Source organism: Syngnathoides biaculeatus, chromosome 4, assembly GCF_019802595.1.
Source record: "Syngnathoides biaculeatus isolate LvHL_M chromosome 4, ASM1980259v1, whole genome shotgun sequence".
In the NCBI taxonomy this organism is placed as follows: domain Eukaryota; kingdom Metazoa; phylum Chordata; class Actinopteri; order Syngnathiformes; family Syngnathidae; genus Syngnathoides; species Syngnathoides biaculeatus.
Window position 1 is genome coordinate 7,380,644 of NC_084643.1, and position 25,702 is coordinate 7,406,345.

General features: G+C 44.6%; 1 protein-coding gene across 2 annotated transcripts in view; it reads right to left on the reverse strand.

Annotated features, from left to right (window-relative positions):
* Window positions 1–25,702, reverse strand: part of LOC133500010 (transducin-like enhancer protein 1) — a 67,067-nt gene that overhangs the window by 4,673 nt on the left and 36,692 nt on the right. For both annotated transcript variants that reach the window (XM_061818539.1, XM_061818541.1), the window contains 14 exons: window positions 22,543–22,606; window positions 20,482–20,526; window positions 13,778–13,840; window positions 13,571–13,675; window positions 9,876–10,092; window positions 9,715–9,731; window positions 5,257–5,370; window positions 5,057–5,110; window positions 4,688–4,837; window positions 4,457–4,595; window positions 3,338–3,540; window positions 2,628–2,704; window positions 2,255–2,504; window positions 287–534 (listed from right to left, as the gene is read on the reverse strand). In XM_061818539.1, coding sequence (XP_061674523.1) covers window positions 287–534; window positions 2,255–2,504; window positions 2,628–2,704; window positions 3,338–3,540; window positions 4,457–4,595; window positions 4,688–4,837; window positions 5,057–5,110; window positions 5,257–5,370; window positions 9,715–9,731; window positions 9,876–10,092; window positions 13,571–13,675; window positions 13,778–13,840; window positions 20,482–20,526; window positions 22,543–22,606 — 1,746 coding nt within the window. The remainder of the gene's footprint in view (window positions 1–286; window positions 535–2,254; window positions 2,505–2,627; window positions 2,705–3,337; window positions 3,541–4,456; window positions 4,596–4,687; window positions 4,838–5,056; window positions 5,111–5,256; window positions 5,371–9,714; window positions 9,732–9,875; window positions 10,093–13,570; window positions 13,676–13,777; window positions 13,841–20,481; window positions 20,527–22,542; window positions 22,607–25,702) is intronic.

Consider the following 25,702-nt stretch of genomic DNA (forward strand, 5'->3'; position numbering starts at 1 on the left):
GCAGCTTTTCACATTTAAAGAGTTACATACATGGTGAAGTCAGCGCCGACAACAACTGCTTTTGACACAAAAGGGGCGTGGGAGGTGAGTCTTGAGTGGTAAACTTTACACAGTGGTCACGGCTTAATGCTATCCGTGCTTTGCTCATGTTATGACTAATGGCTCCTTTCCATTTAGGTGGAAGAGAGGCACATTCCTCCTATTTGTCACAATGCATACGCAGCACCACAACTTAATAATATATACAATAAAACCAATGATGCAGTGCGTGTACGTGGGGTCTTACCTAACCAGCGTCTGGTTGTGCAAGTCCCACACGGCGATGTTGCCGTCACTGCAGCACGAGAAGCACACCTTGGAGTCCGGGCTGATGGCCAGAGCGTAGCACGCCGGCGCCGACGACGTCAGCTCGGCCTTGATCCTGGGCGTAGGCGTGGCCAGGTCCCAGATGGACAGCGTGCTGGCCTCGCCGCCCACGATCAGAGTGCGGCCGTCGGGGAGGAGCCGGCAGGAGCGGATATAGTTATCCCGGTTCTGTGGCGGATCGTACAATTTAGACCAACTGATAATTTACTTTGGATTGAGCAGCAGCCTGACAGAGTGGCTCGAGCTGAACTTAGCAGAAGTGAGATCATGTCTGTTTGAAAGTAAACAAGTTGAAAGTGACTCAGAAAGCTTATCCTGAACCATTATCCAGAGTGCGGTGTACGCTAAAGGTGATTTTTTTTTCTCTCTCCTCCTTATAGAGCTCCTGCACGTGACATCACCATTTTCACGGCGCCATATTGACGGTCAAAAAGAGCTGCTCGACAGTGTGGGGGACATTGAACCGGAGCAGAATATTCACAAGGCCCGAGACTTGTTGTGCTGTTGGTTGCTCCAACAGACGAGACATATATTCAAATAGGTCATTCTATAGAATACCCGATAAAAAGACCAGAAAAGATTGTTGGATTTCCGCAATTAAACATGATAGATTGATGATGATGACGGAAAAACATGATTGAAAACAGGCGTTTTTTTTTTTTTTTTTATGTGCATTGTTCTGAAATGACTCCAATGGGCATTTAAAAAAGGGAAATAAACCGTCGGTCACAGTGATGTTTATGTAGGTTAATGTGTGGCTGCAACATGCTTCTGTGTACGGGGGCTGAAGCCTATCCCAGAGGTTTATTATCTTTTTTTAAATACGCATTGGACTCATTTGAGAACAATGCAGGAGTTTCTCTCGGCTTGTCCCTTTCGGGGTCGCCACAGCGTGTCATCTCAGATGAACGCATATATTTGTTTGGCACAATTTTTATGCCGGATGCCCTTCCTGACGCAACCCTTCTCAGGGAGTGGAGTGGAGGCCCCAGTGGGATACGAACCCACAACCCCTGGTTTACCAAACCACTGAGCTAAGGGACCTCATTTGAGAACAATCCATATTTTTAAAAAAATCTGTCGTGGAGAGTTTAACGTTTGGCCACAACACACTTCACGTACGAAAGAGCCGACTCGCTGTCTTTTTTTTCCCCTCATTCACAGTTAATGAATGAGAGTTTGTGTAAAACCAGGGGTCATTTATTTAAGTATTGTATTTATATTGAAAAAAATCCAAGTGGGTCCATCACTATATGGGGTTTATTCCTGATTGAGAACAGATCCAGCAACGAAGTATTTGTATGCGTCCAGATATTTCTACGCTTACAAACTTTTTCCATGTAAATCTCAACGACTTACTCACCAGATCCATGTGTAGATGCAGTTGTCCGAGACAAGCGGAAGCTGATTAATAGTCCAATTTCTTATCGGCGAAAACATCGAGTTCGGCATTAAATATGGGTCCTCTATGGCAAATGGCTCATTTTTCCACATACCTTCGCATATTATTACCTTCTAAATGTTTAACGGTATTGGAAAAAACTCTGGGCGATGCGCTGTAAGACGTATTTTCATGTCGTCTCCAACTGACTTAGCATTGAAGAATGCTTTGTTTGACCGACACTTCCGGCCAGTGACGTGATTTGATGACGTAGGTGCACGAGCTCTATTCTACTTAGAAAACTGTAAGGGCTGATTATATTGTTAATGTTAAACCTGCTTAACATTTACAATGGCAAAGCCTTCAAAGTTCAACCACGCCATATTGGTGTGCGTGGGTCCATGCATGTGTGTATGCGTGCGTGTCCCGCTTAAGTCAAGCAGTGCACTCCCATTTTGTCTCAAACGGCTCGAGGCGCGATAAACCAACAATTCGTTCATTACTCACCAAACAGTCGAGTTGTGAGACGGGACTCTTGTTGCCGGGGTGACTGATGTCCCACACCTTGACGCAGCCCTTCCCGCCCGTGTAGACGTGCCGCGTGGGATTACTGATGGTGACGGCGCACACCACCTCCCCGTGGTTGAGTGTGTTGATCTGGCGGGCGTGGCGAGGGATACCTGGGCCCACCAGGGCGTCGGGGGGGAACGGCACTGGCTGCATTTGTCCGTCGGCCGCAACGTGGAAGGAGTAGGCGCTAGGGAAGAAAATGCAGTGACAAAGAAGTAGCGCGTTAATTATCGCTTAATAGCGGGGATGTGTTCAATGACCTTATATGTTCGCGCTCATCAAACAAACGAGTTGCTGCAAAGTCACTTACGGCTTGCCACCAGGAATTCCTGTCAGACTGGGAGGCATTCCAGGAACCCGCATGTGAGGGTGCGGATCAAAGCCGACCTTGATGAGAAATCGCGCAGACGCTTTATGAGAACAGTGGAAACGCACACACACACAAATACAAACAAGCACTGACAGCGTTTCGGCATATATAACAGTGCATTAAGTCCCATGAGCACAAAGCAAACATGAAGACACAATATGAAAATGAGTGACAAGTGGTAAGAGCCTGTAAACACACAGACTAAAAGCTGTCAGTACCTTCCCAACACACACACAGCTGCTGAGTACACACAAGCAGAGTGATGGTAAACTCTTGCTCAGACACAGGCGCCACTTGACTTAACCTATTTAAACAACGTAATGAACACTAAGTAAATACAGCAATGAGTGATGAGCTCGTTAGAAAATAAACTCACCCCCCCTTCCCCCCATTTGACTGAACAAATCTAGGGACTCCTCGTTTCAAAACATACCCACATTTTGTGCATGAGTCCGTAGTAAAGACGTAATTTGTGTTACTCTGTTACTTACTCTAATTATGACTTTATTACTGTGTTAGAGAGGTGGGTAGGGCTAAACTACGGGACATTTTGACGTGCGTACAAACTTCAGCAACAGCATCACTGTCGGAATGACTAAATTGAGGACTCCCGGTAAGCATCTGAAAATCACAACGGTCCTGCTACTCACCATCGGCGAGCGGCCATACGCGGCAACTGCAGCGGCGGCGGCGGCGGCGCTCATCTGAGGCGAAATGTTGTGCAACCCGGCGGCGTAGGCAGCGGCGCTGGCCGCCCCGGCCAGGTCACCGTTCATCCCCGCGGCGTGGGGCAACATGCTAAATGCGCCCGGGTACGGGCCGGGGACCGCCAGAGGAGTCCTGAGGCCTGCAGCTGTGAGGACACAAAGTGCACCACTAGTTTGATATAAGATCTGTGAAATTAAAGGTGTGGATATTTATGTCCAGATGGCCTTGCAAATGAATGTGGGAACATTGAAAGTTTGCCTTCAGACGCATTCCATCTAGATTGGATCAGCAGGGAGGTAGAGCTTAATAAATATTCATCACACAGATGCCGGTTGAATTCCTTAACCTTCAGACTGAAGTATTAGCGAGTATTTTCCTCACTAATTTCAATGAGGCTTCACTGTATTGTGTCCATTATGGTCACATGATCTCCTCGCGCAGGGGTGTCAAACTCATTTTTGTCGCGAACCACATTGTAGTTCCAGTTTACCTCAGTGGGGCGTTATGAATGTGAAACCAAGAAAATCTTTCACCTCATCATATTTACAGATGAAATTTATGAGCGAGTTTTGTAATCACAGATCAAGGGTGATGTTTTTTTTTTTTTTTTTAGAACTATTGCTGTCGTATGGGCAGCGAATATTGCTTGCAATATATCAATGTTATCATTTATATGACAATTTGAAACTTTAGTACAGATTTTTAAACAATCATGGAAGTTGCTACTCATAATCTGCCTTCGCGGGCCACATAAAATAATGCGGCGGGCCAGATTTGGTCCCCCGGTCTTGAGTTTGACACCTGTGTCCTAGCGCGTGAGCCTAGTGAGGCAAAACATTCTCCGCTAAAGACGTAAAACCTTTTTTTTCTGTACTTGGTGTTTAAATATCTAAATGCTTTTCATCTTGTAAGGCACACGGTTACCTTGTGTATGAAATGCTCAATACAAATAAAATGACACGGACCTTTAAGCATATCTTCATTGAGAAAAATATGATTTGAGAATGTTTAAGGATGGTCAGACACTTTGACTGGTGGTTTTGTTATAAGGAGAGACGTACGAGGTGGATGTGGGATCTCCATGGAGGGCGGTTTTGACAGGCTTGGCCGGACACCAGGTGTGGAGCTCGGCCCCGGGGTGGAATCCCCTCTTGGGGTGGGCGTGCTCGACTTGAGCCCAGGGGTGCCTGCTTTGTCTCGCTGCCACACAGACAAAACATAAATGTTATGTTAACCTAGGCTGGTTGCGATAACTGACAAAACAAAACAAAAATTAAAAACAAGATCCCAACCAATGCCATCTCTTTGGATTTGAGGGAGGAGGAGCTGGCAGACGACGCGGTCGAAGCGGGACTGCAGGGGTCTTTCTTGAGGAGGCGCGCTTTATCCAAGCCGTTCTCTCTTGGGGACGGTAGGGGCGTGCCGCGAGGGGAAGCTTGCTCCTGCCCGAGAGATAACCGTACGTATAATTTATTACCAGAGAGCAGAATTCCTGTAATAAACCTGTTAGCATTCAAGGAAGAATCCCATGTGGGCTGTAATGAATGTCAATCACGCAAGGATCATGCACCGCAGGAATGTAATGACGTTTTGCATGAATCTACTTTTTTTTTTTTTTTTGGGGGGGGGGGGATGAAAAGGAGTAGTACAAACATCCTGACCTCATTTGAGACATCCACCACTAAATTATCATCGCTCTTCTCCCCGTCGCTATCCTGCAAGGATAAACAATCCATTAGTGCTTTATCAAATAGCCTAAAGGGAAAATAATGAATATTTAAGTGCAAATAAAATTATTTTTTTCCATGATGGTATCAATGTAAGTGAACAGAACAGAGGCGTAACGGCAAGCTTATCTTACGTAGTGGCTCGAGTCCTTGTCCTCCACTTTGCGCTTCTTGCTGTCGTTTGAAAAGTCGGGTCCGTTCCGTCGCTTGTCGGAGTTGCGGAGGCCTTCGGGTAGCAGAGAGTTACTCTGCACAACGGCAGACAGAACGGAGGTTAAGAAAGTCTCCCCGGACAATTTTGGCATCGTGACTATACTGCCCATTGTACCCCATGTTCCAAAACTGCGATGTAAAGAAACTTTTCTTTTAAATAGTTTTACCTTCTCATGTGTGTAACAAATTTATTTAACTACACTTGTTAAAACAACAATGTAAAGGTATTGGAACACCCAAAAAAAATTGCAGGAATAAAATGTATAAAATATGGTACATAGTGTGGTGTTGGTGTGTTGGATCTATGCCTTTCAGAGGCGGGGCTTGGTGGGGTAGCATGTGACTTTGCGTCCATATTTTCACAGGGAGCTTGGATCTCTGAGGGACCAGATACAGGGGGTGCTCGGTTCACGGAGGAACCGAGACGCAAGGTTGTGACGTGCAATTAAAGTATTGTTTCATACTTAGGGCCTACACGTGTATTTTATACAAATATTTACTGTGATTATGACTTTACTAGCTACTCTGTTAGTGTAGGTTTGTCATAGACTACACATTCCAATTAATGTAATTTTTTAAAAATCAATTCCACACACATTGTAATTGGTATAAAGATCAGCTTTGCTCAAGTGCACACCATCATGCTGAAAGCACGATGAAAGGCAAGTCAAATCTTCTTTTCTCTCGTACCAGTGTTCGTAATAAGACCTTTTTTTAATGGGTGCGGCTTATTTGACTGAATTTTACAGTACCTGCTTTTGCTAACAGAAAAGCATCAACAGAGGGCAGTTGTGTTGAGCCGAATTGGAACAACAGCCGGAAAATAACTTTTGAGGGTCCCCCAACCCCAAAACCACACGACAAATGACTAAATACATGTCGCGACATATTTGTGGTGTTTCAGGACCGAACTCGCCATTTAATGGTCACTGCGGAAGGCTACGCATTTAAGTTCTCCTGTAAACGTGTCCAGTTGTGCACCGCACATTTGTCTTTTATTTTTCAAAATAATTTCCGACGAAAATCTGGCTGGCGCGCGCCACGCCAGATCGCGCTTTCCTTTTCGCGACAGCCGCTCTGCGACCGTTTGTGGAGCAGGTTAAAAAAACAGAGCGGTCTTATTAGCAAATAGGTTAAGAGCTCACAGGAGCGTGAATTGAGTGGCCACACACACACACGCACACCTCTGAAGTTGATGATTATATTAAGTGGCTCTTAAAATCTAACCACGCTGCCTCTCCTGGCTATGTGTGTATCCGTGTGCCTGTGTGTGTGGAACGTGTAATTGACTGTGAAAGTCTGTGCGTATTGCTTGCATAACGTTTGTGTGTCCCGAATGCACACATATATACACACACACACACACACACACACAAAAAGGTACACACTAAGTACTCTCCAACACACACACACACACACACACACACACACACACACACACTCACACACAGCCTCCTGACCAAAGGCTCCCATTGTTAATGGATTAAAGCTACATGTCGAGTCCATTATAGTCTCAACTTGTCAATGAAATGTGCATCCAGCATACACAAACACACATGCGCGTGCACACATCAAGCAGCAGGGTGGGAGCGCTGACAGCGTTGGGGCAAGGTGCGGGGGTTGGGGATAAATGAAAAAGGAAGAGGAGAGGAGGTGGGCGGGGGAGGGGGGTGAGAAAAATGGGTGGGGGGAGTGGATGAGGAGATTAGAGGACAGAAGATGGAGGATGGGTGTGAGCGTGTAGAAGAGAAGGAAGGGTGACAAGAGACAAGAGGGGGGGGGCAAAAAATATGCATTCTACTACAGCCCCCCGTGCCCACCCCACCCGTCCTCCCTACACCTTTATAAAAGGGTTTTAGTAGGCTGAACTCAGAAGCGCTGACCTGCAAACATAAGCACCCCCCCCCTCCCTTTTCCTTATTTGCCTTTAGCGTGGTCACACACAGTCAAGTGTCACATGACTGCTGCACCTTCACCCCCCCTCCCCCTTACCCGAGCCCTCCCCCTCTGACTGGTGGCGATATTAAACACAATGAGAGTCTTTAAGCGCGGGATCAGGGGCAGTGGGGTGGGGAAGGGGTTATGAGGCGGCGGGGTGGGGGGGGGGCGTAATCTGCTCACTGAGGTGTTAAATAGGCACAACAATGCAGGCGAGGCTGTGCTGGAGGAGTGTGTGTGTGTACGTGTGTGTACAAGAGAGAGAGAGAGAGAGAGAGAGAGAGAGAGAGAGAGAGAGAGAGAGAGAGGAGAGAGAGAGAGAGAGAGAGAGAGAGAGAGAGCGTGCTAAAAGGCTCATTTGGCAGAGAAAGGAGTTCAGAACGGCTCTAGGGCAGAACTCAGCAAGCAACCAAAACTCCCCCTCCTTTCCCCAAGAGAACACATAAACGCTCACACATGTACTCACACTCACACGCACGCACGCATACTTTGGCTGTCAAGCTTAGCCACAGATGCCGTCGAGGTCTGAACGCACAGTTAAAACAATTACGTAGCAATGGCATCCTTAATGTCACGGTGAGGCAAGCTTCATTGATCCCATGAGTGGATAATAATAGAGAGGAGGAAGTCGACATCTTGCAAAGCAACAGGTGCACTCCAGCTACAGTAGCTTGAAAGCGCCTGTTTTTCATTTCTAATGGGGCCATTTTGAAATCTTTACAAATGGACTGTTTTCGACCACGTGACTACATCCAACTGGCCGCGTTGGATGGGTTCACTCTACTGACGCGCCGTTCACTCTAATGCTTTTGGATGTAGACCGGAGTTACACCAATGTTCGCACGGCTGTTAAAAGTGACGCATCATGGCTAAAAAGACTTTGGAAAGTTATCGGTGCTCATTAGATGTTGTTTCAAGAAATCGTTACGACAAGAAGCGCGCTTTGATCGACAATATCGACCCATATGCCGTGGAGACACACAAATGGACCACACAAATGTGGGCGTCGGTAACCGATCCAGACATCGTCAACTATCTCCTCTTCTCGACGAGGGCTTATACCGTGAACCAACTAAAGAATTACAAAGGTCTGGAGGCCTACAAGCAATTCATCAATGGCTGCGTCATGCGGCGGTAACCATTGTAAGCCACCTCGCCACACTGCTAAGGTAAGTTTACTGCACAATGCAATTTAAATATGTACCGCGCGATAACAGTCAAAGTTGTGTTAAATTATGATGACTATACCAACGAAAGAAGTGTAGATTATTATTTTCATTTTTGTTACTGAGAGGGGGCGAGAGAGAGAGAGAGAGGGAGAGCAGTTCGACCGGGACGAGTCCCAAGTGGAGCAAACTTATTATAATAAAATAGAAAATACAGATTTTGGAGACATGCATTGCATTCACACACGAGTATTGTGCTCGGCTGCTAGATCGGCTCTGCTAATATGAGACAGCCACGGTTGTCGCCGTTTGGTTGCTAACTGCTTCGTTTTCTCACACTGGTTTTTGATCACAGCTGGCAGTCGAAAGAAAGATGCTGCACAACGCCCGTTGGACCAACCGATAACGTAGCAGTGCGCCCCCATTCATATGCCTTTCTGAAATGAGTCCTGCTTCCGTTACGTCTGTTTACGCGAATTCACCAAACCAAGATGGCGCCCGCGTTGTAAATCGGAAGGTATGTGAAGTCAATAAGTTGGAGTTGCACACCCATCAAACAGGCAAGTATTTTTGTGAGCTGCCTTTTTTCTGAAAATGCACTTGAGAGAGATTGTCAGAATTTTGTCAAATTGATATAATAACCAGCCCACAAAGTGAATCTATTCGCCCATGATACGCCATACAAACATTTCTCGCTCAAGGGCGGGGGTGCCAAACTAATTTTTCTCACGGCCTGACTGTGAAACAAAAATATTTAATCATCTCATCATATTTTATTTACATCATCAATTTATGAACTCGTTTTTGAATCAGAAATCAAGGGTCATGTGTTTTTCAACGATTCACATTTGGTAACACAAAAATGCTTGTAATATCTCAACATTATCACTTATTATGTATGACACTTTGAAATTTTTACAAGAATCATGGAAACTGACACTAGATTTGGCTTGGCAGGCCACATAAAATCATGTGGCAGGCCAGATCTGGCCCCCGGGCCTTGAGTTTGAGACTTGTGCTCTAAGGGAATCTCAAAGTCGCCAGAATTTTCCAATAACAACCCAAAAAGTCGCTAGATTTGTTGTTAGTCACTTTTTTCTCATTAGAAAAAGTTTCCATTGTCATAAAAAAACAAGATGCAGTAAAGTCTGACAACAGGCTGTTAAGGTGACTGCAGTTATTCATTCTTTGTGTATTTAGACAGAAGAAACAAGAAAGCTGGCAACTTATTTATCGACAAACGTTGGTTAAAGAACTGTGAGCAAAGGTACTTACTGTGCCAGGTTCCCGATCTGTTATGGCAGAAAATGGGATGTCATGGAGTAAAAAGAAAGAGAAAACAAACAAGAGAATGATAAAAAACAATGAAGAAATAAAAACAGATTTCCAAATAATCCAGAGAGGACTGCATGGTTAAATTGAGAAATGATCAAAACCTCTCAAGTGCTCCGGTCCTCCGGTGTGCGAGTCAGGCCCGGACAAGTGGGGCTTCTTTTCGCCGGCGTCTTTCCCTGCCAGATGGGGGGGCACGGCGCCGAGCGCTCCAGAGAGTGCCAGCAGGCTGGCAGAACCACCGAGCTGAGAGGGATGCAGGCCGGCGGGGTGAGGTGTAAGGGGCACTGGGGTGCCGCCGTGGTTGTGTGATAGATGCTGCTGTTGGTAGGGACACAGACAGTGACCAATGGTAAATCAAGAGGAAATAGTCGTCATGATTGAAGATAAAAAAACAGCTAAAATATTTTGAGCAAGGTAGCTGGGATGCCAGGCGAGTAGCTGGCGATGGCAATTTGTTTGGATGTCGAAACATTGCATTTACACTGTAGAGTAATTCAGCAAAATTCATATGCTAACAGGAAATTTGCCACACAATTTTGATCGGCTTGAAGTCAATTAGGTTAAGTAAAATGACAACTTCTCAGTCATCGGCTCAAAATATTAAGTTACTAGTTTAATAAACCCAATCTTTGCTTGTCCAAGGGATGCCCTAAAACAGGCGTGCTCAATGCGTCGATCCCAGTCATGGTGGATCGCACGACGGCGTGCCAAAAAAAAATTGTGCACCGCTGATGCAGTCTCTTCGCATATATTCTGCAATGCGCGTGAATAATCGAAAAAAAAAAGTGGTTAAACTGGATGAGATTTTCTCTTTTCTGAGCGGGAAAGGTCTGGTCTGAAGCCAAAGTAGAAGGAGCAGGATGAGATGGTGTGTAATGTTAAAATTCCACCTGGCACACCCTGATCTCAGATGAAAGCACAGATAAGACAGTGCACAAAAAGCTAATTCTGTATAGGCTGGCTGCTTGAAAAGTAGATCTTGGGGTAAAAAAAAAAAAAGTCTGGGCACCTCTGCTCTAAAAGAAAAAAAAAAAAAAACCTGACACAACAGGCTCACCTTTTATGTAGAAGCTATCAAAGGAGATTCTTGCCTCAACTGTGGATAATTCACGCAGTGACAATCAGATAATCATCTGGTGTGATATATTAAATACTTGTCGCGTTTTACGCGAAAGGACAAAAGAAGCAAGTGTCGGGGTGTTAAACTTCACACCGGAACTGATATGACTTCCAAAAGGTGGGAAATTGCCAAAATGACAATCACGCCATTCCGTGCGAGTGTCTTTCACGCAGAAAAGACGTGCAAACTCTACACAGGAAGTGGCGCAGCACGAACCTCAGGACCGCGCGGCAGACGTGTTAACCAGCACAGTGCGGGTGTACTTGTTAAATATGTGATGTAATAAAAGCAGAAAAATGAACAGAGGCCACTGTTACTTCTCCGTTTGGACTCGCAGCATCTCAACAAGCTGCTGCAGTTGACGAGGACCTGAACACCCCCCCCCCCCCATCCTCCTCCATCAACCCCCTTCTTCTTCTTCCTCCTCCTCCTCCTCCTCCCTTTGGGGTCAAACACTAAACAATACTGACAGCTGGGATCAGAGTCTCTGAGCTGGAGGATGTGGTGGGGGCAAGAAAGGAATGATAGAAGAGGGAAAAGGTGGTGGTGGTGAAGGGAGGGAGGGTGGGCGCAGCTGCTGCTTACACTGTCAGGTCTTGTGAGGGAGTGATGGTGGGAAGGGGGGGAGTGGAGGAGAAGAGTTTGGCTGGCAGCACCGCTCTCTCTTTCACACCAAATCAGACGCTCGTCTGAGCGTGAAATTCCTTTGTGTTCCAAAACATCATTATTGCCTCCTCAGACAGTGGCCGCGAGAATCCAAGCTCACTGATTCGCCGCGGGGAATGTGGTTGGGGGGAGCAGGAGCAGGAGGAGGAGGAGGAGGAAGGATATAAAGGGTTTGGGATTGGGGGGTGGGGGGGGGGATTCAGGGACGACACAGGAGGTGCCTCGGCAGGGGTGGAAGGAGAGCTGAAGGTCAAACAGACTTTTATCTCACCTAATTGACTAAACGACTACCTCCGCTGCTACCTCTCCTCCATTGTGTGTCCAAAACAACACAATGCTCTTTTTAGCCTACACCCCCATCCACACACACACACACACACACACACACACACACACACACACACACACACACACACACACAAGCGCGCCTGTCGTAGACTGCCAAACAAACCCACACAAGCGCAGACACACACACACACACACACAGAAATGTCACACTTGATCAGCCAAAATGTCCACACACACAGCGAGTCTTGATAAACAAGGCCAGGCACACATCTGACACTCACTCCTCCTCGTGCCCCTCTCTCCGCCTGTTGTTTTTACACACACACACACACACACACACACACACACACACACACACACACACACACACACACGCAAAAACACAGTGATGCAAGAACACAAATAGGACCCCCGATGGGAGCAAATGGAGGGGAAGTATTGGCGAAGCGCAGTTTGTCATGGGATGTTGGCGTGAGCATATGCACGTATGTGTGTCTCTGCCTATTTGTGCGTACGTGGGGAAGGAATAGGGTGGAGCGGGCAACGCGCTTCATTACACACATTTAACTCGCAAATGGGGTGAATGACAGGCTGGCGTGGGAGATGAGAGGAGAAGGGAAAGAGGGGAGCGCAAGGGGGCCACACCATGACCCATCCAACCGCCCCCCCCCCTTTTTTTTTACAAACAGCAAAATCGCGCAATTATGACTCAGAGCAACTGCCCGGTCTAACTTTGAGACTTTGCACCCCTGCATTGAAGAGTTGGACAGCAAAAGAAAATAAAACTTGGACCCATAATAAAATTACTAGTGATGTCAATATTGTTTTATGTTTCTGTCGAATTTTCAAATGGGCGGCGAGCAGGAAGGCACAGCTGCACCCACAAGCAACGAGCACCGCACCTGCCGTACATCGCTCGTCTTTCTTTTCGTATAATCGTGGGATGCCAAAATTGAAATCACGATTCAAATTCAATGAATTGCCCAGGCTGTACAATGAAAGTGTGATCAGTTTCATCTGAATTGAAACCTTACTTGCATACTTCCATTAACAAGAATAGAAAAGAGAAATAAGAAGTGAAAAAATGAACTAAAGTCGAAAAAAAGACATGGGAATAAGAATAAGAACCTTGTAAATCAGAGCTGGGGCATAAAATGTGTGAATTCATATTCCGTATTAATATTGTTCAGAAGATCGTTGATTAATGTCTTTAAGATTGTTGATTTATAACATCTTAAAGATTGAAGAATATTTTGGCGATTTTAGAATAATTCTTTAAGTAGTGCTAGCTAAAGCACTCTTCAAATCAATACAACAGGAAGAGGAAATCAGAAAATTGAGACGCTTTTAAAAATAATGCTGTATGAGTTTAAGATCTACACTCATGACAAGTCCTGATGACATTTTTGATACAGTATGTACAGGATTTCGTTTGACTCTGGGTACAACAGACGTGAAGACCAATATTCCCTCTAAGCTGCGCAACTGCGCATTTGCGCACACTCAGCGCAGATGAAAAGAGATCCAGCACAGTGAACTACAGTCTGACATATATATATATATATGTATTTTTTTTTTTTAATCATGGCAGCACACTTCCTCTCACAACGAGCTGCTAGGGGGCGCTCACGGCCTTAGTGTGTTTGCTCAGACACGTCAAAAATTAGAGGGAACATTGATAAAGACAGATGTACATCGGTAAACAAGAGGATGGTTACACACCGTAGGTGGAAGGCCGGGCAGTCCCCGTACCCCAATGACGGCATTGAGCTCGGCCATGGTCACCTGCTTGGCCCGCTCCACCGCTTGGACCACCTGCTGCTGATGCTACACAAAAGACACACACACACACACACAAAATGTCCACTTCCATGGGTCGATGCAGCAGAAATGTAGGCATAGGTAGAGGGACGGGGGAGGTAGGCTCACCTCCTGCGAGAGGAAGGGGATGACTTGCGCGCAGATGGTGTTGAGTCTCTTGGCGATCTCGGTCTGTGGCGAAGCAAAAGGCGCAATGAGAATCTGATAAGATAATGTCGCTAACAATAATGAATAATGACATCATGAAAGAAGACAGCCATCATCCACATCAAACACTGGTAGAGTTTAGCCTTCAGCCTATTGTCCACATATAAGAAAGTTTCTTTCGGCTTGTCCCTTTCAGGGTCGCCACATATAAACTCACTAAAAAGTGTTTTCTTTTACTGGGAAAAAAAATGTCACTCGAATGATAGTTTCCAATGGGGTTGGGCTCACATTTAGTTACTCAACTGCAGAGAGTGCCAGTGAACTAGTCAGGCAGTGAATCCCAACCAGGGTGCCGTGAGAGCGCTTCTGGTATGCAGCAGGAAATTCTAAAATGTCACTTAATTGGTCCTAATATTATTTATTTACAACAAATAATGTATCTTTGTTCAACATTCTATAAGAGTGACATATAAAGAGACAGAACATACATATGTTTTTCTATTTGACGGCATAAAGTGTATAAATTGACTTGTGTATCCCATTTTTGAGACATTTTTGTTGGTGTGCCGTTAGATTTTTCAAATGTAAGATATGTGCCTTGGCTCAATAAAAGTTGAGAATCACTGTAAAAGCAGCAAGCCTGTTTTAGTTGAAATCTCATCTAAAATTGGTAATAAATGTCATTTGTTTCAGTATTTCGTTTCTTCAAAACTGTAACATCTGTATTATATAGATTGACTATAGTAACATTCATTTTAATTGCCATTATAATTCTGATTTTATCTTACAGTTAACAAAAAAAACAACTAATTCACAATTTCATGAAATTAGAGTACAGTGGAACCTCGTGTTACAAATTTACCTTGTGCCATTATCCTGTTTCCAAACTGAGGTACTGTTTGCCATGTAAATGAATGGTAACGCAACTAATCCGTTTCAGTTGCAGATCGACATCATATTTACATTATTGTTATTCTTGTGTGATTGGAAAGAAATACCATGCAATACGGAAATATGTGAAAACACTGTTAGTAATGATTAAATAACAATGGCTGTGGGTTCACTTATATCACTGTGCAGTTTCACAGCCTTTTCGGATACAGAAATGTTTACGTTCTCTGTGGTTCTTGCTAGGCCTACAGTAAGTGGCCATTTGATGAAAAAACAAGATATCCGAGGCACAGTGTCAGTGGTGTCTTTGGAGCGAGAGAGAAAAAAAAACCTTTTGAAGCCAAACCAAGACTGCTTGTAATCCGAAAATAGTATGTAACTTGAGGTCATCTGTTTGCCCTGCATGGAATAAATCCACTCCTTACTAACTTTTTATATTACTTTATGGCACATTTTGTTGTTTGTTTTTTTAAATTGAGGCACTGTGTGAAGATAAAATGGGAGAGGATACGGAAAATACACCATCACTCTGCACATTACTGAGCCTTTGAGAGAAATTAATACCTTCAGGCTTTTTTTTTTCTAAAATGTCCGTACAATAAACTCGGCAAAATTGGTTGGTGACATTTCTTGTTTTTTTATTTTTAAATTGAAAGTGGCGAAAGCATACAAACCCAAGAGCTTCTCTCTTTCTCTTTCTCTCTCTCTTTCTCTACAATTATTGGGAGAGAGCTCGGGTTTCTCGCTTTCTTTTTCATTCTTCCCTCCATCCATTCTGTACTTGTCCCCCTTTCGCTAACAGCACTTAAACATAATCTCATCAGCTCCTAACTTCATTTGCCGGGGCCCGAGTATCCATGCCAACACATCCGCCCTGTCCGCCCTGATCCCCCCCCCCCCCCCCTCTTTCACCCGGAGGTGGCTACAGTCGTCTGAAAGCAGATATCCCCTTGGCAGCTCCGAATCAGATAAGCGGGCTCATGTTACACGTCATCCAATCAAAGCGATATGAAGTAGGTCGGGGTGAATACGGACTCATTGGGGCTATGACACGCCGCGATGGCTCATCGCTACACCCAACTACAGTTAAGCGCATAAACAAAAGCCGCATGCAACACTAAGGCCCTTTTGGAAGCTCGTGCCACCTTTTCCACAGCACAGTACCGAAATAGTACCACTGTAACCCCTCGGGATTGAGCACAAGTGGTAATGAATGAAAATGAGATGGGTTCATGTATTTTCATCGATGCATTTGGTTCTTTCAGAAGAGACTAAGGGCCGATTCAACGGAGAAGAGACTATGGAGTACAACAGGATAACGTTTGTGGAAAAAAAATGAATGAAATGGATTGAGCACTTCAAATTTCGAAAATCCTTCTTCACCGGTACATTCAGGGGAAGAAAAATTATATTAAATTGTACTGCCTAGACTGCTCTTCTCACAAACAATGTTACATTTGCGTGGTTTTAGAAAAGCCACGGTAATTTTGCCGAATCGATTTGGGAGAACCCCTCGAAGTTTATGGCCTGTACAATCTTATCGCTGGATGTTTTTAACACAAGGAGGAGTTCCACGATTACCAGATGAAACAAAAGGGTTGACAAATAATAAATGTATCCTGTTTATCTCTAATTCAAAGCCTTAAAAAAAAAAAAAAAAAATTTTCAAAGGGTGAGATAAAATATGCAATTTTTTCCCCCAACACAAAAGTCCTTCAGATCCCATTGTCCTATTTTCGGGTTGAATTGGCCATTCAACCAGACACAGCATTTTGATAGGATCTAATTTTGGGGAATTCTTGTCACATTGCTAGAAACAAAAGTAATTTTCAGTTATTATTCATACAGTGAATAAAGTACATGGTGCCCTTGGTTTTCTAGTATGTAAATAAGTGTATGAAAAAGGCAGATTTTTGCCACGTTTGTTTGTTTGCTGTTAGAATAGATTTTTGTATTTTTTTCCCAGGCTTTTCACCCGTTTTTTTTTTTCTCTAGATTTGTATTAAAGTTGTCTCGTTGTTTTTTTCAAACGTTTTTTTCTGCCTGGTTTTCACATGAGTTTTATAAGTTTTTGTCTACAAGTGTATTTTAATACAAATTTTTACTGTATACATAACTTTTTTTACCGTATTAACATGGGTTAATTGTACATTACACTGAATTCCGACTTAATGTCATGCAAATTCAGGTTACAAAGTAACCATAGGAACGAAACTCTGGGGTAAACAAAGGACTCGCTGTATCAAAACCCAATCATCTTAGCTCCGGTAAAATCCGTTTTGTAAGTTGACACGTGGCAATGTAACCCGAATTTCTCACAGACCTGAGTTAACGCAGGAGTGAAGTCATAAAAATCAAATGAAAAGCTGGAACTCCTGCGCCGCATGTCGACTTCTTACGCTGCTACGCAAAAAGTAATTTGGTGAGTCAGACAATTTACACTCACGCTCATACCGATGAACAATTTAGTCTTCAATTAAGCATGTTTTTGACTGTTAGGCGGAGATGCTGACAACTACTTTGCCATGCTGCCACATAGACAACCAAACAAAAAATATGTGCAGCCACCTCCCATGCAGTTTTGTTTGTTTTGGGAATTATTTGAGTGTTATAACAACGCTGATCACACAAGGTCATGCATATCGGCTCACCGAAGTCCTAACCCTACCGCCAGTCAGCCAATTATGCACTTGGGTGAGCTAAATAAAGTGCGAGCCTTGTCGGGATGACCTCTGAACCACGCTAAACGATTTATCTGCAACTCAAACTGAGCTGGAGCAAATAATATGAACTAAACAGGATCAGGTAATTAAGCGAGAAAGAAGGCAGAGGCGATGATCACAGGTGAGTCACTGTCAACCACGTCATGTTAACGTTAGATTAAAGTAAATGATTGACAATTCATTGGAAATGAAAGACGATTACTGGGCTTGTTTGCCCAAGTTTTCTTGATGTGGTTTAGCAGCAGGAAGAATCAACAGACATCAATTGACACAAAATTAAGCTGCCTGGGTGGTTTAAATACCAGCCTGTTATGCGTTGACACTGGATATAAAAAAGCAAACACACCCTTGTTTGAATAGGTTTCGAAGAGGGGAATTTATACGGCTTCCCTTTTCTGCATTTTCAGAATCAGAATCAGCTTTCCTGTAAACAACACACAAGGAATTTGTCTCCGGTAGTTGGAGCTGCCCTAATACGACACACAGGTTGAGTGCGACAGCAGTCAGCCACTTGAGATGTGAACAAATTTTTGTTTTATTAACTCACAGTCGTGCAAAGAATGCAGAGCCATTAAACTGCAATTAGAGCGATAGTTCAGTGCAACGACCATTGTGCAAAGGGTGTCAAGACTTCAAGGAGTTTAAAATGACTAGTCGTGCGATAGTCTGGGACCGTGTCAATACTCCTAAGTCGATTGTGCAAGTGGTGCAGATGCTACCCAGCTAGGAGATGCTAGTGACACTGAGATGAGCGGCGAGTGACACTATTCTGTGTAAACAAAACCAAGAAGGAATGGAGGAGGCAAAGTTGACCTGGCAAGTTAACATGCACAACACTTTCAACATGCAAGTTTCTGGCTTTGGAGGGAGAGTTTGAAGCCCCTTTCCATTTTCTGCCTTTATAGAAAAGAGGAGTCATAAAAAATATTTGGTGAAAGTATTTTTTTTTTTCTGCCCACGTTTAGTAAAACGGGGTGGGGCCAAACTCGACATGGCAAGTTCCAACTTCCAGGCTTATATCAAATTACATTGCATGTAAAAGCCTTCCGTTTTGGCGCTGCAGGGTATTTATTACTGGCTGAACTGGAGGACTTTCCCTTGGTTCTCCGTAGTAGGCTCCTGTTTGGGTTCTGATGCAGCAATTTTGAAGGCTCTCTGTGTGATAGTCAATAAACAACAGCCTCCCACCCCAAACACACACACGGCAGCCCCCGACAGCAGCTTGCAAGCTGCTAACCTCAGCATACTGTAAATCAGTCTTGCAGCTAATTGGCAGCATGTCTCCAAATCTCAGAAAGAGCTCATTGTGGGCCGACTGTACCTGTAAGGCCATTCTCAGAAACCCGTGCTGCGGACCTATAATTAGCCTCGTATCATGGCTCCCCAGATTAGGCCGTCTGAGAATAGCCTCACTAAAGACTATCGGGGCATCTTAACTTAATGAGGATCAAACAAACCGGGTTACCTGCATTCCTTCCTATAAAGGAATATTGAGTAGGATGGAACGTGGGCGCCACGTGATTCTAACACTCAAACAAAAGGAATTTTATTGATATCTTCGGTAATTGCTGGAACACATTTCAGTCTGTCTGTTTGCGCCGTTTACCAAGAAGGACCAAAGAGTGAAGTTTTGGAACTGGAAAAGCCTTTCATCCAACTCCTAAAACCCCAGCTAACGGCGGGCTAGAGGCGGGGTAAACCCTCGACTGCTCATCCCTAAATCGCATCGCAGAGACAAACAACCATTCACAAACACCCATGGACAATTTAGTCATCAATGAGCTTCTTTTGGGGATGTGGGAAGAAGTCGAAGCACCTGGAAAATGGTCACACAAGCGCAGGGAGAACATGCCAAGCACCACGTACGAACGTGAGATTTAAACCCAGGCCTTCTTGACTGTTAGGCAGACGTGCCGACCAATAGGCCACCGTGCTGCCCTAATTGGAACAAAATCATTTAATCTCCAACCGTTCTCATGAGGAATTATTTTTTGAAGTTCGACCAGGGATGCACCGTTGTACACTAACGAGGAACAGACATCCGGTTACACACACACACACATATTTAATTGGCGCGATGCAGCATCAACACACACACACACACGTTCATACTCAGCAGGGGGTCGTTTTGTTAGTCTCTATCCCCCACACCACACGCCTACAGAAGCTTGTTGCTCAGACAACTAAAGCCCCAAGCTAATGACCTCCCCTGGAGCTGTGTGTGTGTGTGTACAACAGGAAGAAATGCATCTCCCTTGGTCGAAAAGAAGGAACAGAAGCTTCGCAAGGACATGAACTGAAAGCGGAGCCGGAAAGAAAGGTTTGCGTGTGTGGTGGGGGATGTAGAAGGGGTTACCAAAGAATTGCAAGAAGTCAGGGTATGAAATGGGAGAAAAGTCCTCGAGGGGGATAAGGAACAGGGAGGAGAAGACGAGAGGAAGGTGAGACTCTTCAGTGAAGCGGCCCGACCAATCCGCCTCCCGTTTCCTCAGGCCTGACTGATCGATCGCCGGGGTAATTACCGCTAAACTCTGCGAGCTTTGCAGCACTCCGTCGGGGGAGCCTTGTGTGCGCAAACGTCCCCCCTCCTCATGACTGAGTCTACATACTTCACCGTTAAGCCTTTTGTTTGTGCGTTGGTTTGCCCCGCCGCTTTTTGGGCAAAACAGGCGTCGGCAAGGGGCCCATTTGGCACGTCCGCTTTCTCGAGGTTTGCGTCAAAGCGCGCTTCTTTGCTCGCAAAAAAGTGGAGGTTGGCTTCTCTAACTCGGCTGATGATCGATTTCTCCCCCACGCCCCCACCCCACACCCCTTCCTTCCCGCAGCCCCTCCCCTCTAATGTAATAAAGCGGGCCGCTCCCCTAGACAGCTCCAATCAATCTACAGAGCCATTCATCCTGCCTCCGGGCTCAGGCGGCCGACCCTAACCGAGGAATTGGAGACAGAGCTCCATCGATCACGGATAAACACACGTGCAAACACACACAAACATACAAGGTAACGCTAAAATGGACACACACACACACAAATCAAAAAAATACACAGCCATACCTGTTTGTGCATTTCAATGTTGAGGCCGTAAGACATCTCGTAGTACTGCAAAGGACAGAAAGCGCGATGGTTACATTACGATAGCAATAAGGTTCTTGTCACTTGCAATGCAGTGGACCTTTCCGACTGGCGATCTTCAGCTCCGCCCCCCTTAGCTACAGTAGCAATCTCCCACAAACTTCCAAAATGACGACTGAACAGAACAGGTTTGAAATGGATTCTCTATCGCGTATTCCAGGTAACATTGTGGTATGTTTTTTTGCCAAATGCGGCAGAGTTGTCCAAGAGAGTTCTACAGAGAGGTCTCAACTATTTCACGCAAGGATATGTACACGGAATTAAGATTCTGGACGGAGCAGGACGCAATGTCAGAGTTACAGTGAAACGTTGGCGATCGATGCAAAAAAGTTTGACGCCTCAGAAACTTCATATTGAAATCTAACAGCGTAAAATAGTGCAATCGTACTGCACATGTAAAGCAGGGTGAGTACTTTTTACTTGGAAAGATCACGAGTAATATCATTGAGTGAGTGTATTCATTTGACTTGGCTCGTAATGGAACCCAGTGCTCGGTCTTCAAAGTTTGATGTGATACAAATAGGCAAATAGACGTTTCTCTTGCATGACATCGTGAATTTAGGTATCACTGGTATAATCCGCTATAAAACATGACACTTTATTCAGCAGGTCAGTGATACGGTAACAAAGTGAAAGTTGTTCTCCTGCAATGTATAAAGCACTGATAATAATTCAATCAAACTCAGAGAAGATACTTCTCCCTCACTTACCTTTGAACATACAGCCTTGTGTTTGTTGATATTGTCCACACTTAGTTCTACGTGCGTTCTTCCGCAAGCCTTAATCCATCATAGACACTTCGTCAACTGGGTTTTAGGCTTTGGAAAATTAATCAAGCGGGCCCCTTGTAACCTAGCCGGATATCTTTCATCAAAATTGCATCTTCCCCAAGTGCACCTGACGACCATTTTCTTCGTAGCATTAACTTTTCCAAGCGCACGCTACTGGCAACCAGCATTGCTTGTGGGACAATACGGCAAGAGGGGCGTGTCAAGCCAGGGGTTAAGACAAAGCGGCTATCTGATTGGCTATTATTGTAGGCCATTACTGTTTAAGTTGTAAAAGTTTTGGTAATTATGTGGGAAGAACGCGAACATTTTCTCTTCCAAACAAAGCTGTTGCATTGGACAAAACGGTGGATGTCCTCCGTGGTTTGTTTATTGCGTCACAATGTTCAGATCCTTCTCAGGAACACAACCCATGTGAAAACACAACGCAGATCAGAGTTTGCCATTCTAAATCCGAAGGGGAAACACTGGCTAAATATAGTAGATCCATTTTGTACTTTCTATTGAGCTAAGGACTCAGGACAGATGGGGAAACTGTCTGGCAAACGTGAACTCAAAGGCTATTCACACATCTGAAGTGGAAACGGATCAAATCTGGAGTTTTTTAGGGGGCCTGAAAAGTTTTTTGATTATCACTGTTTCCTCCTGAAACTGATCCATGAAAGTGAAAAAACATAGGCATGCATGTTGAGAGGCCATTTACACTGAGAGGGTTGAAACGTAAAGAGAACCAACCTGTGGAAATTGACTTTTTATTGTTTCTGTATAAATAGTTGGGTTTCTGGAGTGGCTGCCCACACATCAAATATGGAAAAAAAAGGGAAATCTTTCCCTCCGTTTCTGAAAATCTGTTCAGTTTCAGTTCTTACACTGCCTGATAAACTAACATCATTCCCACAAGAGGGCGGGAATGAATATTTTGACTTCAGCATGTCACAAACACGTTATTAACACACCTGGGAATTGTTTCCAAGTTTGCAAACAAATCTGTGATATTCCTCCCGTAATAACCAGTAGTTAGCTGAGAAAGCCTTTTATAATCATCACATTGGCTTCCTCTCCTTCCGTTAACACGCACACAAAGCGTCGTCGCTTCAGGCGGGAGGAAAGTTCAGCCAGATCAGAACACACAGTCGAGGGCTGATGAGGGCACTTATGCTGAAGAACAACAACAAAAAATGGAAATGGATCTCACCATGACATAGTGTCTCTGCATCTCCGTCTTTTCACCGGCCAGCTTCTCACACTCCAGTTTAAGACTGAAACGCAGAAAAAAACCATACAAGTTTGTCACAATGAAAGGCGGCCTGGGATACTTACAAAAGGATTAATACGCAAAATGCTTTTTAAAAAGTGTGAACCTGCCAAGTCAGACGATGCAATAGCGGTACAATTCCGTGTTCAACCAACTTTTTACGGAAATATGCCAATAAACTTTGACGTTCTGCCGCTCACTTCAGCTCAGTCAGCAACTAATAGATTGCACGGCGCAAGCGGTTTGCTTTCTTTTTTACTTTTTATGATGCCACCGTACAATCGTACCAGGTACAGCAAAGAGGAAAAGTGTCACAAAACCTGTACAACCAGAAATGTACTAAGTACTATAACCCAGTCAAGTTGTGTGGCTTGACGCGAATACAGTAGGAAGTGCTGAATCTGAAATCAAAACGGCGAATGACTCAATCACACTGTTGCGCGTCTGTCATGCGTGTTCAAAGGATTAGGATTTTAAGTAATTCTAATCTCGAGTAGTTTATGATGTGGATCGTTAAATGTCTCCGTAGTCCTTTGTAAATATTTGCACCTCCTAACTCATGGCCCTGTGTATCATTGCACCAGGCGAGTTTTGAGCCTTTTGAAGTCTTACGGTTTCCCTCAGATGGCTGTTCTGACCGTGAAACCATAGAAATGTTTAATCATATTTACACACAAAATTTATGAACGAGCTCTGGAATCACTTATGACGGATGATGGGGTTTTCAACCATTGTTCATGCTTGGTATCACAAAAATGCTTATAGCATCACAATATTATTCATGATATATGACCATTTGAAATTTTGGTACAGATTTTCACAACAATCACGGAAGTTGACAGATGATTTGGCTTTGCGGGCCACATAAATTCATGTGGTGGGTCGGATCTGGGCCCCGGGCCTTGAGTTTGACACGTGCTTCCGAGGCACCATACTTGGAATACCTAAGCGTCACGTTTTTCTTGTAAATTCAAAAATAACCTTAGTTTACAGAGTTCTGTTACTCTTCCTGCCACATGAGGCAAATTTGTCAGCAAGACTGAAGGTGCCGTAACCTCTCACTAACAAGTGATAAAGCACAATTATGACTAAATAACTAGTAAATATTTCTATGAAAAAAGGGAGATGTTTTTGCCAGGTTTGTCCGTATTTTTGACGTTAGAATAGATTTTTTTAATTTTGCCAGGCTTTTTACAATTTTTTTCAGAGTTTTCTAAACGTTTTGTCATTTGTTTTTCAATGTTTTTTTCTGCCTGGTTTTCACATAACTTTTGTAAGTTTTTATTGTTAGTTGACACAACCCAAATTTGCATGCCATTCAGAATACGCTATAGTACGTCACCTATCTACAATAATGCAGTAGTAAATCATGATTAAAGTAAATATATGCATGGAAAACATTTGAGGGTCATGTATATAAAACATTCAAATGATAAACAGTAAGTACAACATTAACCAAGCACGCCTGGATGACGTGTTTTCACATCGTCCCTGTGACTATTCTCATTCATCCAGGCCATTTCATTCTTGGCACTGAATCTATCAAAACTAGACTGCTCTGCTTGTCTTAGAAGACGTTTCGCATTTCATCCATGCAACCTTTGTGCATTCATGCAACCAGGCACGTGTCCACATGGCAGCGTAAACTAGTTCATCGCGCGCCGTTTGTAATTTTTAAATGTCGCATGTCTGTGCTGTCGTACACCCAGGACCCTCTGTAGAGCTAAGACTGTTTGAGCTTGCAACAACTTCCATCCGTCCATTTTCTTTGCAGCTTATCCTCACGGGGATCGCGGGGAGTGCTGGAGCCTACCCCAGCTGTCAACCGGGAGGAGGTGAGGTACGCCCTGAACTGGGCACATAGTCATAGTCAACAGTCATACTCACAATCACACTTGGGGGGAATTTAGAGTGTCCAATTAATGTTGCATGTTTTTGGGATGCGGGAGGAAACTGGAGTGCCTGGAGAAAACCACCCAGGCACGGGAGAACATGCAAAGTCCACACAGGCGGGGCCGGGATTGAATCTGGGTCCTCAGAACTGTGAGGCCAACACTTTCCAGCTGATCCACCGTGCCGCCGCCGATTTTTAACATTTAAAGATGCGCAAATTGTGTCTGAAGTCTCCCAAATCCCTCTGTTGGATTAAAAAGAAGTCCTCGCAAAACAAACAAGCAATTTGCAGCTCCTCTGGCACTTTTCCCCGACAGCAGATAATAAGATGAGCAAAGAATGCAAACGTCTAATCTCGCCTTTTTTTTCCCCCCTGATTAAAGCGGCCGCAAGCGGCCGGGAGAAACCTTGCATCTTCTGTCGAAACAGAGAACATGACTCTTCCTGTTGAGCTGTGACAACCGCGGTGTAGTTCTCTGCAGGCTGTTTGTCTGCGTTTGCACATCAGCGCGCCTCATCTATGGAAACCACCCTGGCCCAAATACATTAACGCAAAAAGAGACACACGTGTCAGGGGAGGAAAATAAGGAGTTATTTACAAAAGCCCACACGCCAGTCATCGCCGCAACTTGGACCTACCGCAGCGTCAGGGAGGGGAAAAAAAAAAAAAAAAAAAAAAACCAGCCCGGATGACTGAGTGTGCCGCACGCTCCCGTGAACCTGATCCGTGTTTATGGGTGAGTCTGAGGCCAGTTTGTTATCCTAACAGGGGCGACTGCGGCTGCATGTGAATTGCATTGAGACAAAGGGTGGCCAAATTATGACCCGCGTGCCGTGGCTTTATCACACACGCCGAGCATTTACGATTTGATGTGTCCTGTAATACTGTATTTGCTGCATTATTTTAGCATTCTTTCCACTAACATTGGTTAATTACAATACTATTTCCATCCATTTTCTACATCGCTTATCCTCACCAGCGCACGGGTGCAGTATATTGGAGCCTATCCCAGTTAACGGCAGCCAGGAGGCGGGGTACGGCCAGAACTGTTGCCATCCAATGGCAGGGCACATATGAATACACAACTACTTGCACTCACATTCACACCTAGGGACAATTTAGAGTCTTCAAACAAACTACCCTGCATGGGATGTGTGGAGGAAACCGGAGTACCCGGAGAAAACATGCAAAATCCACACAGGGAAG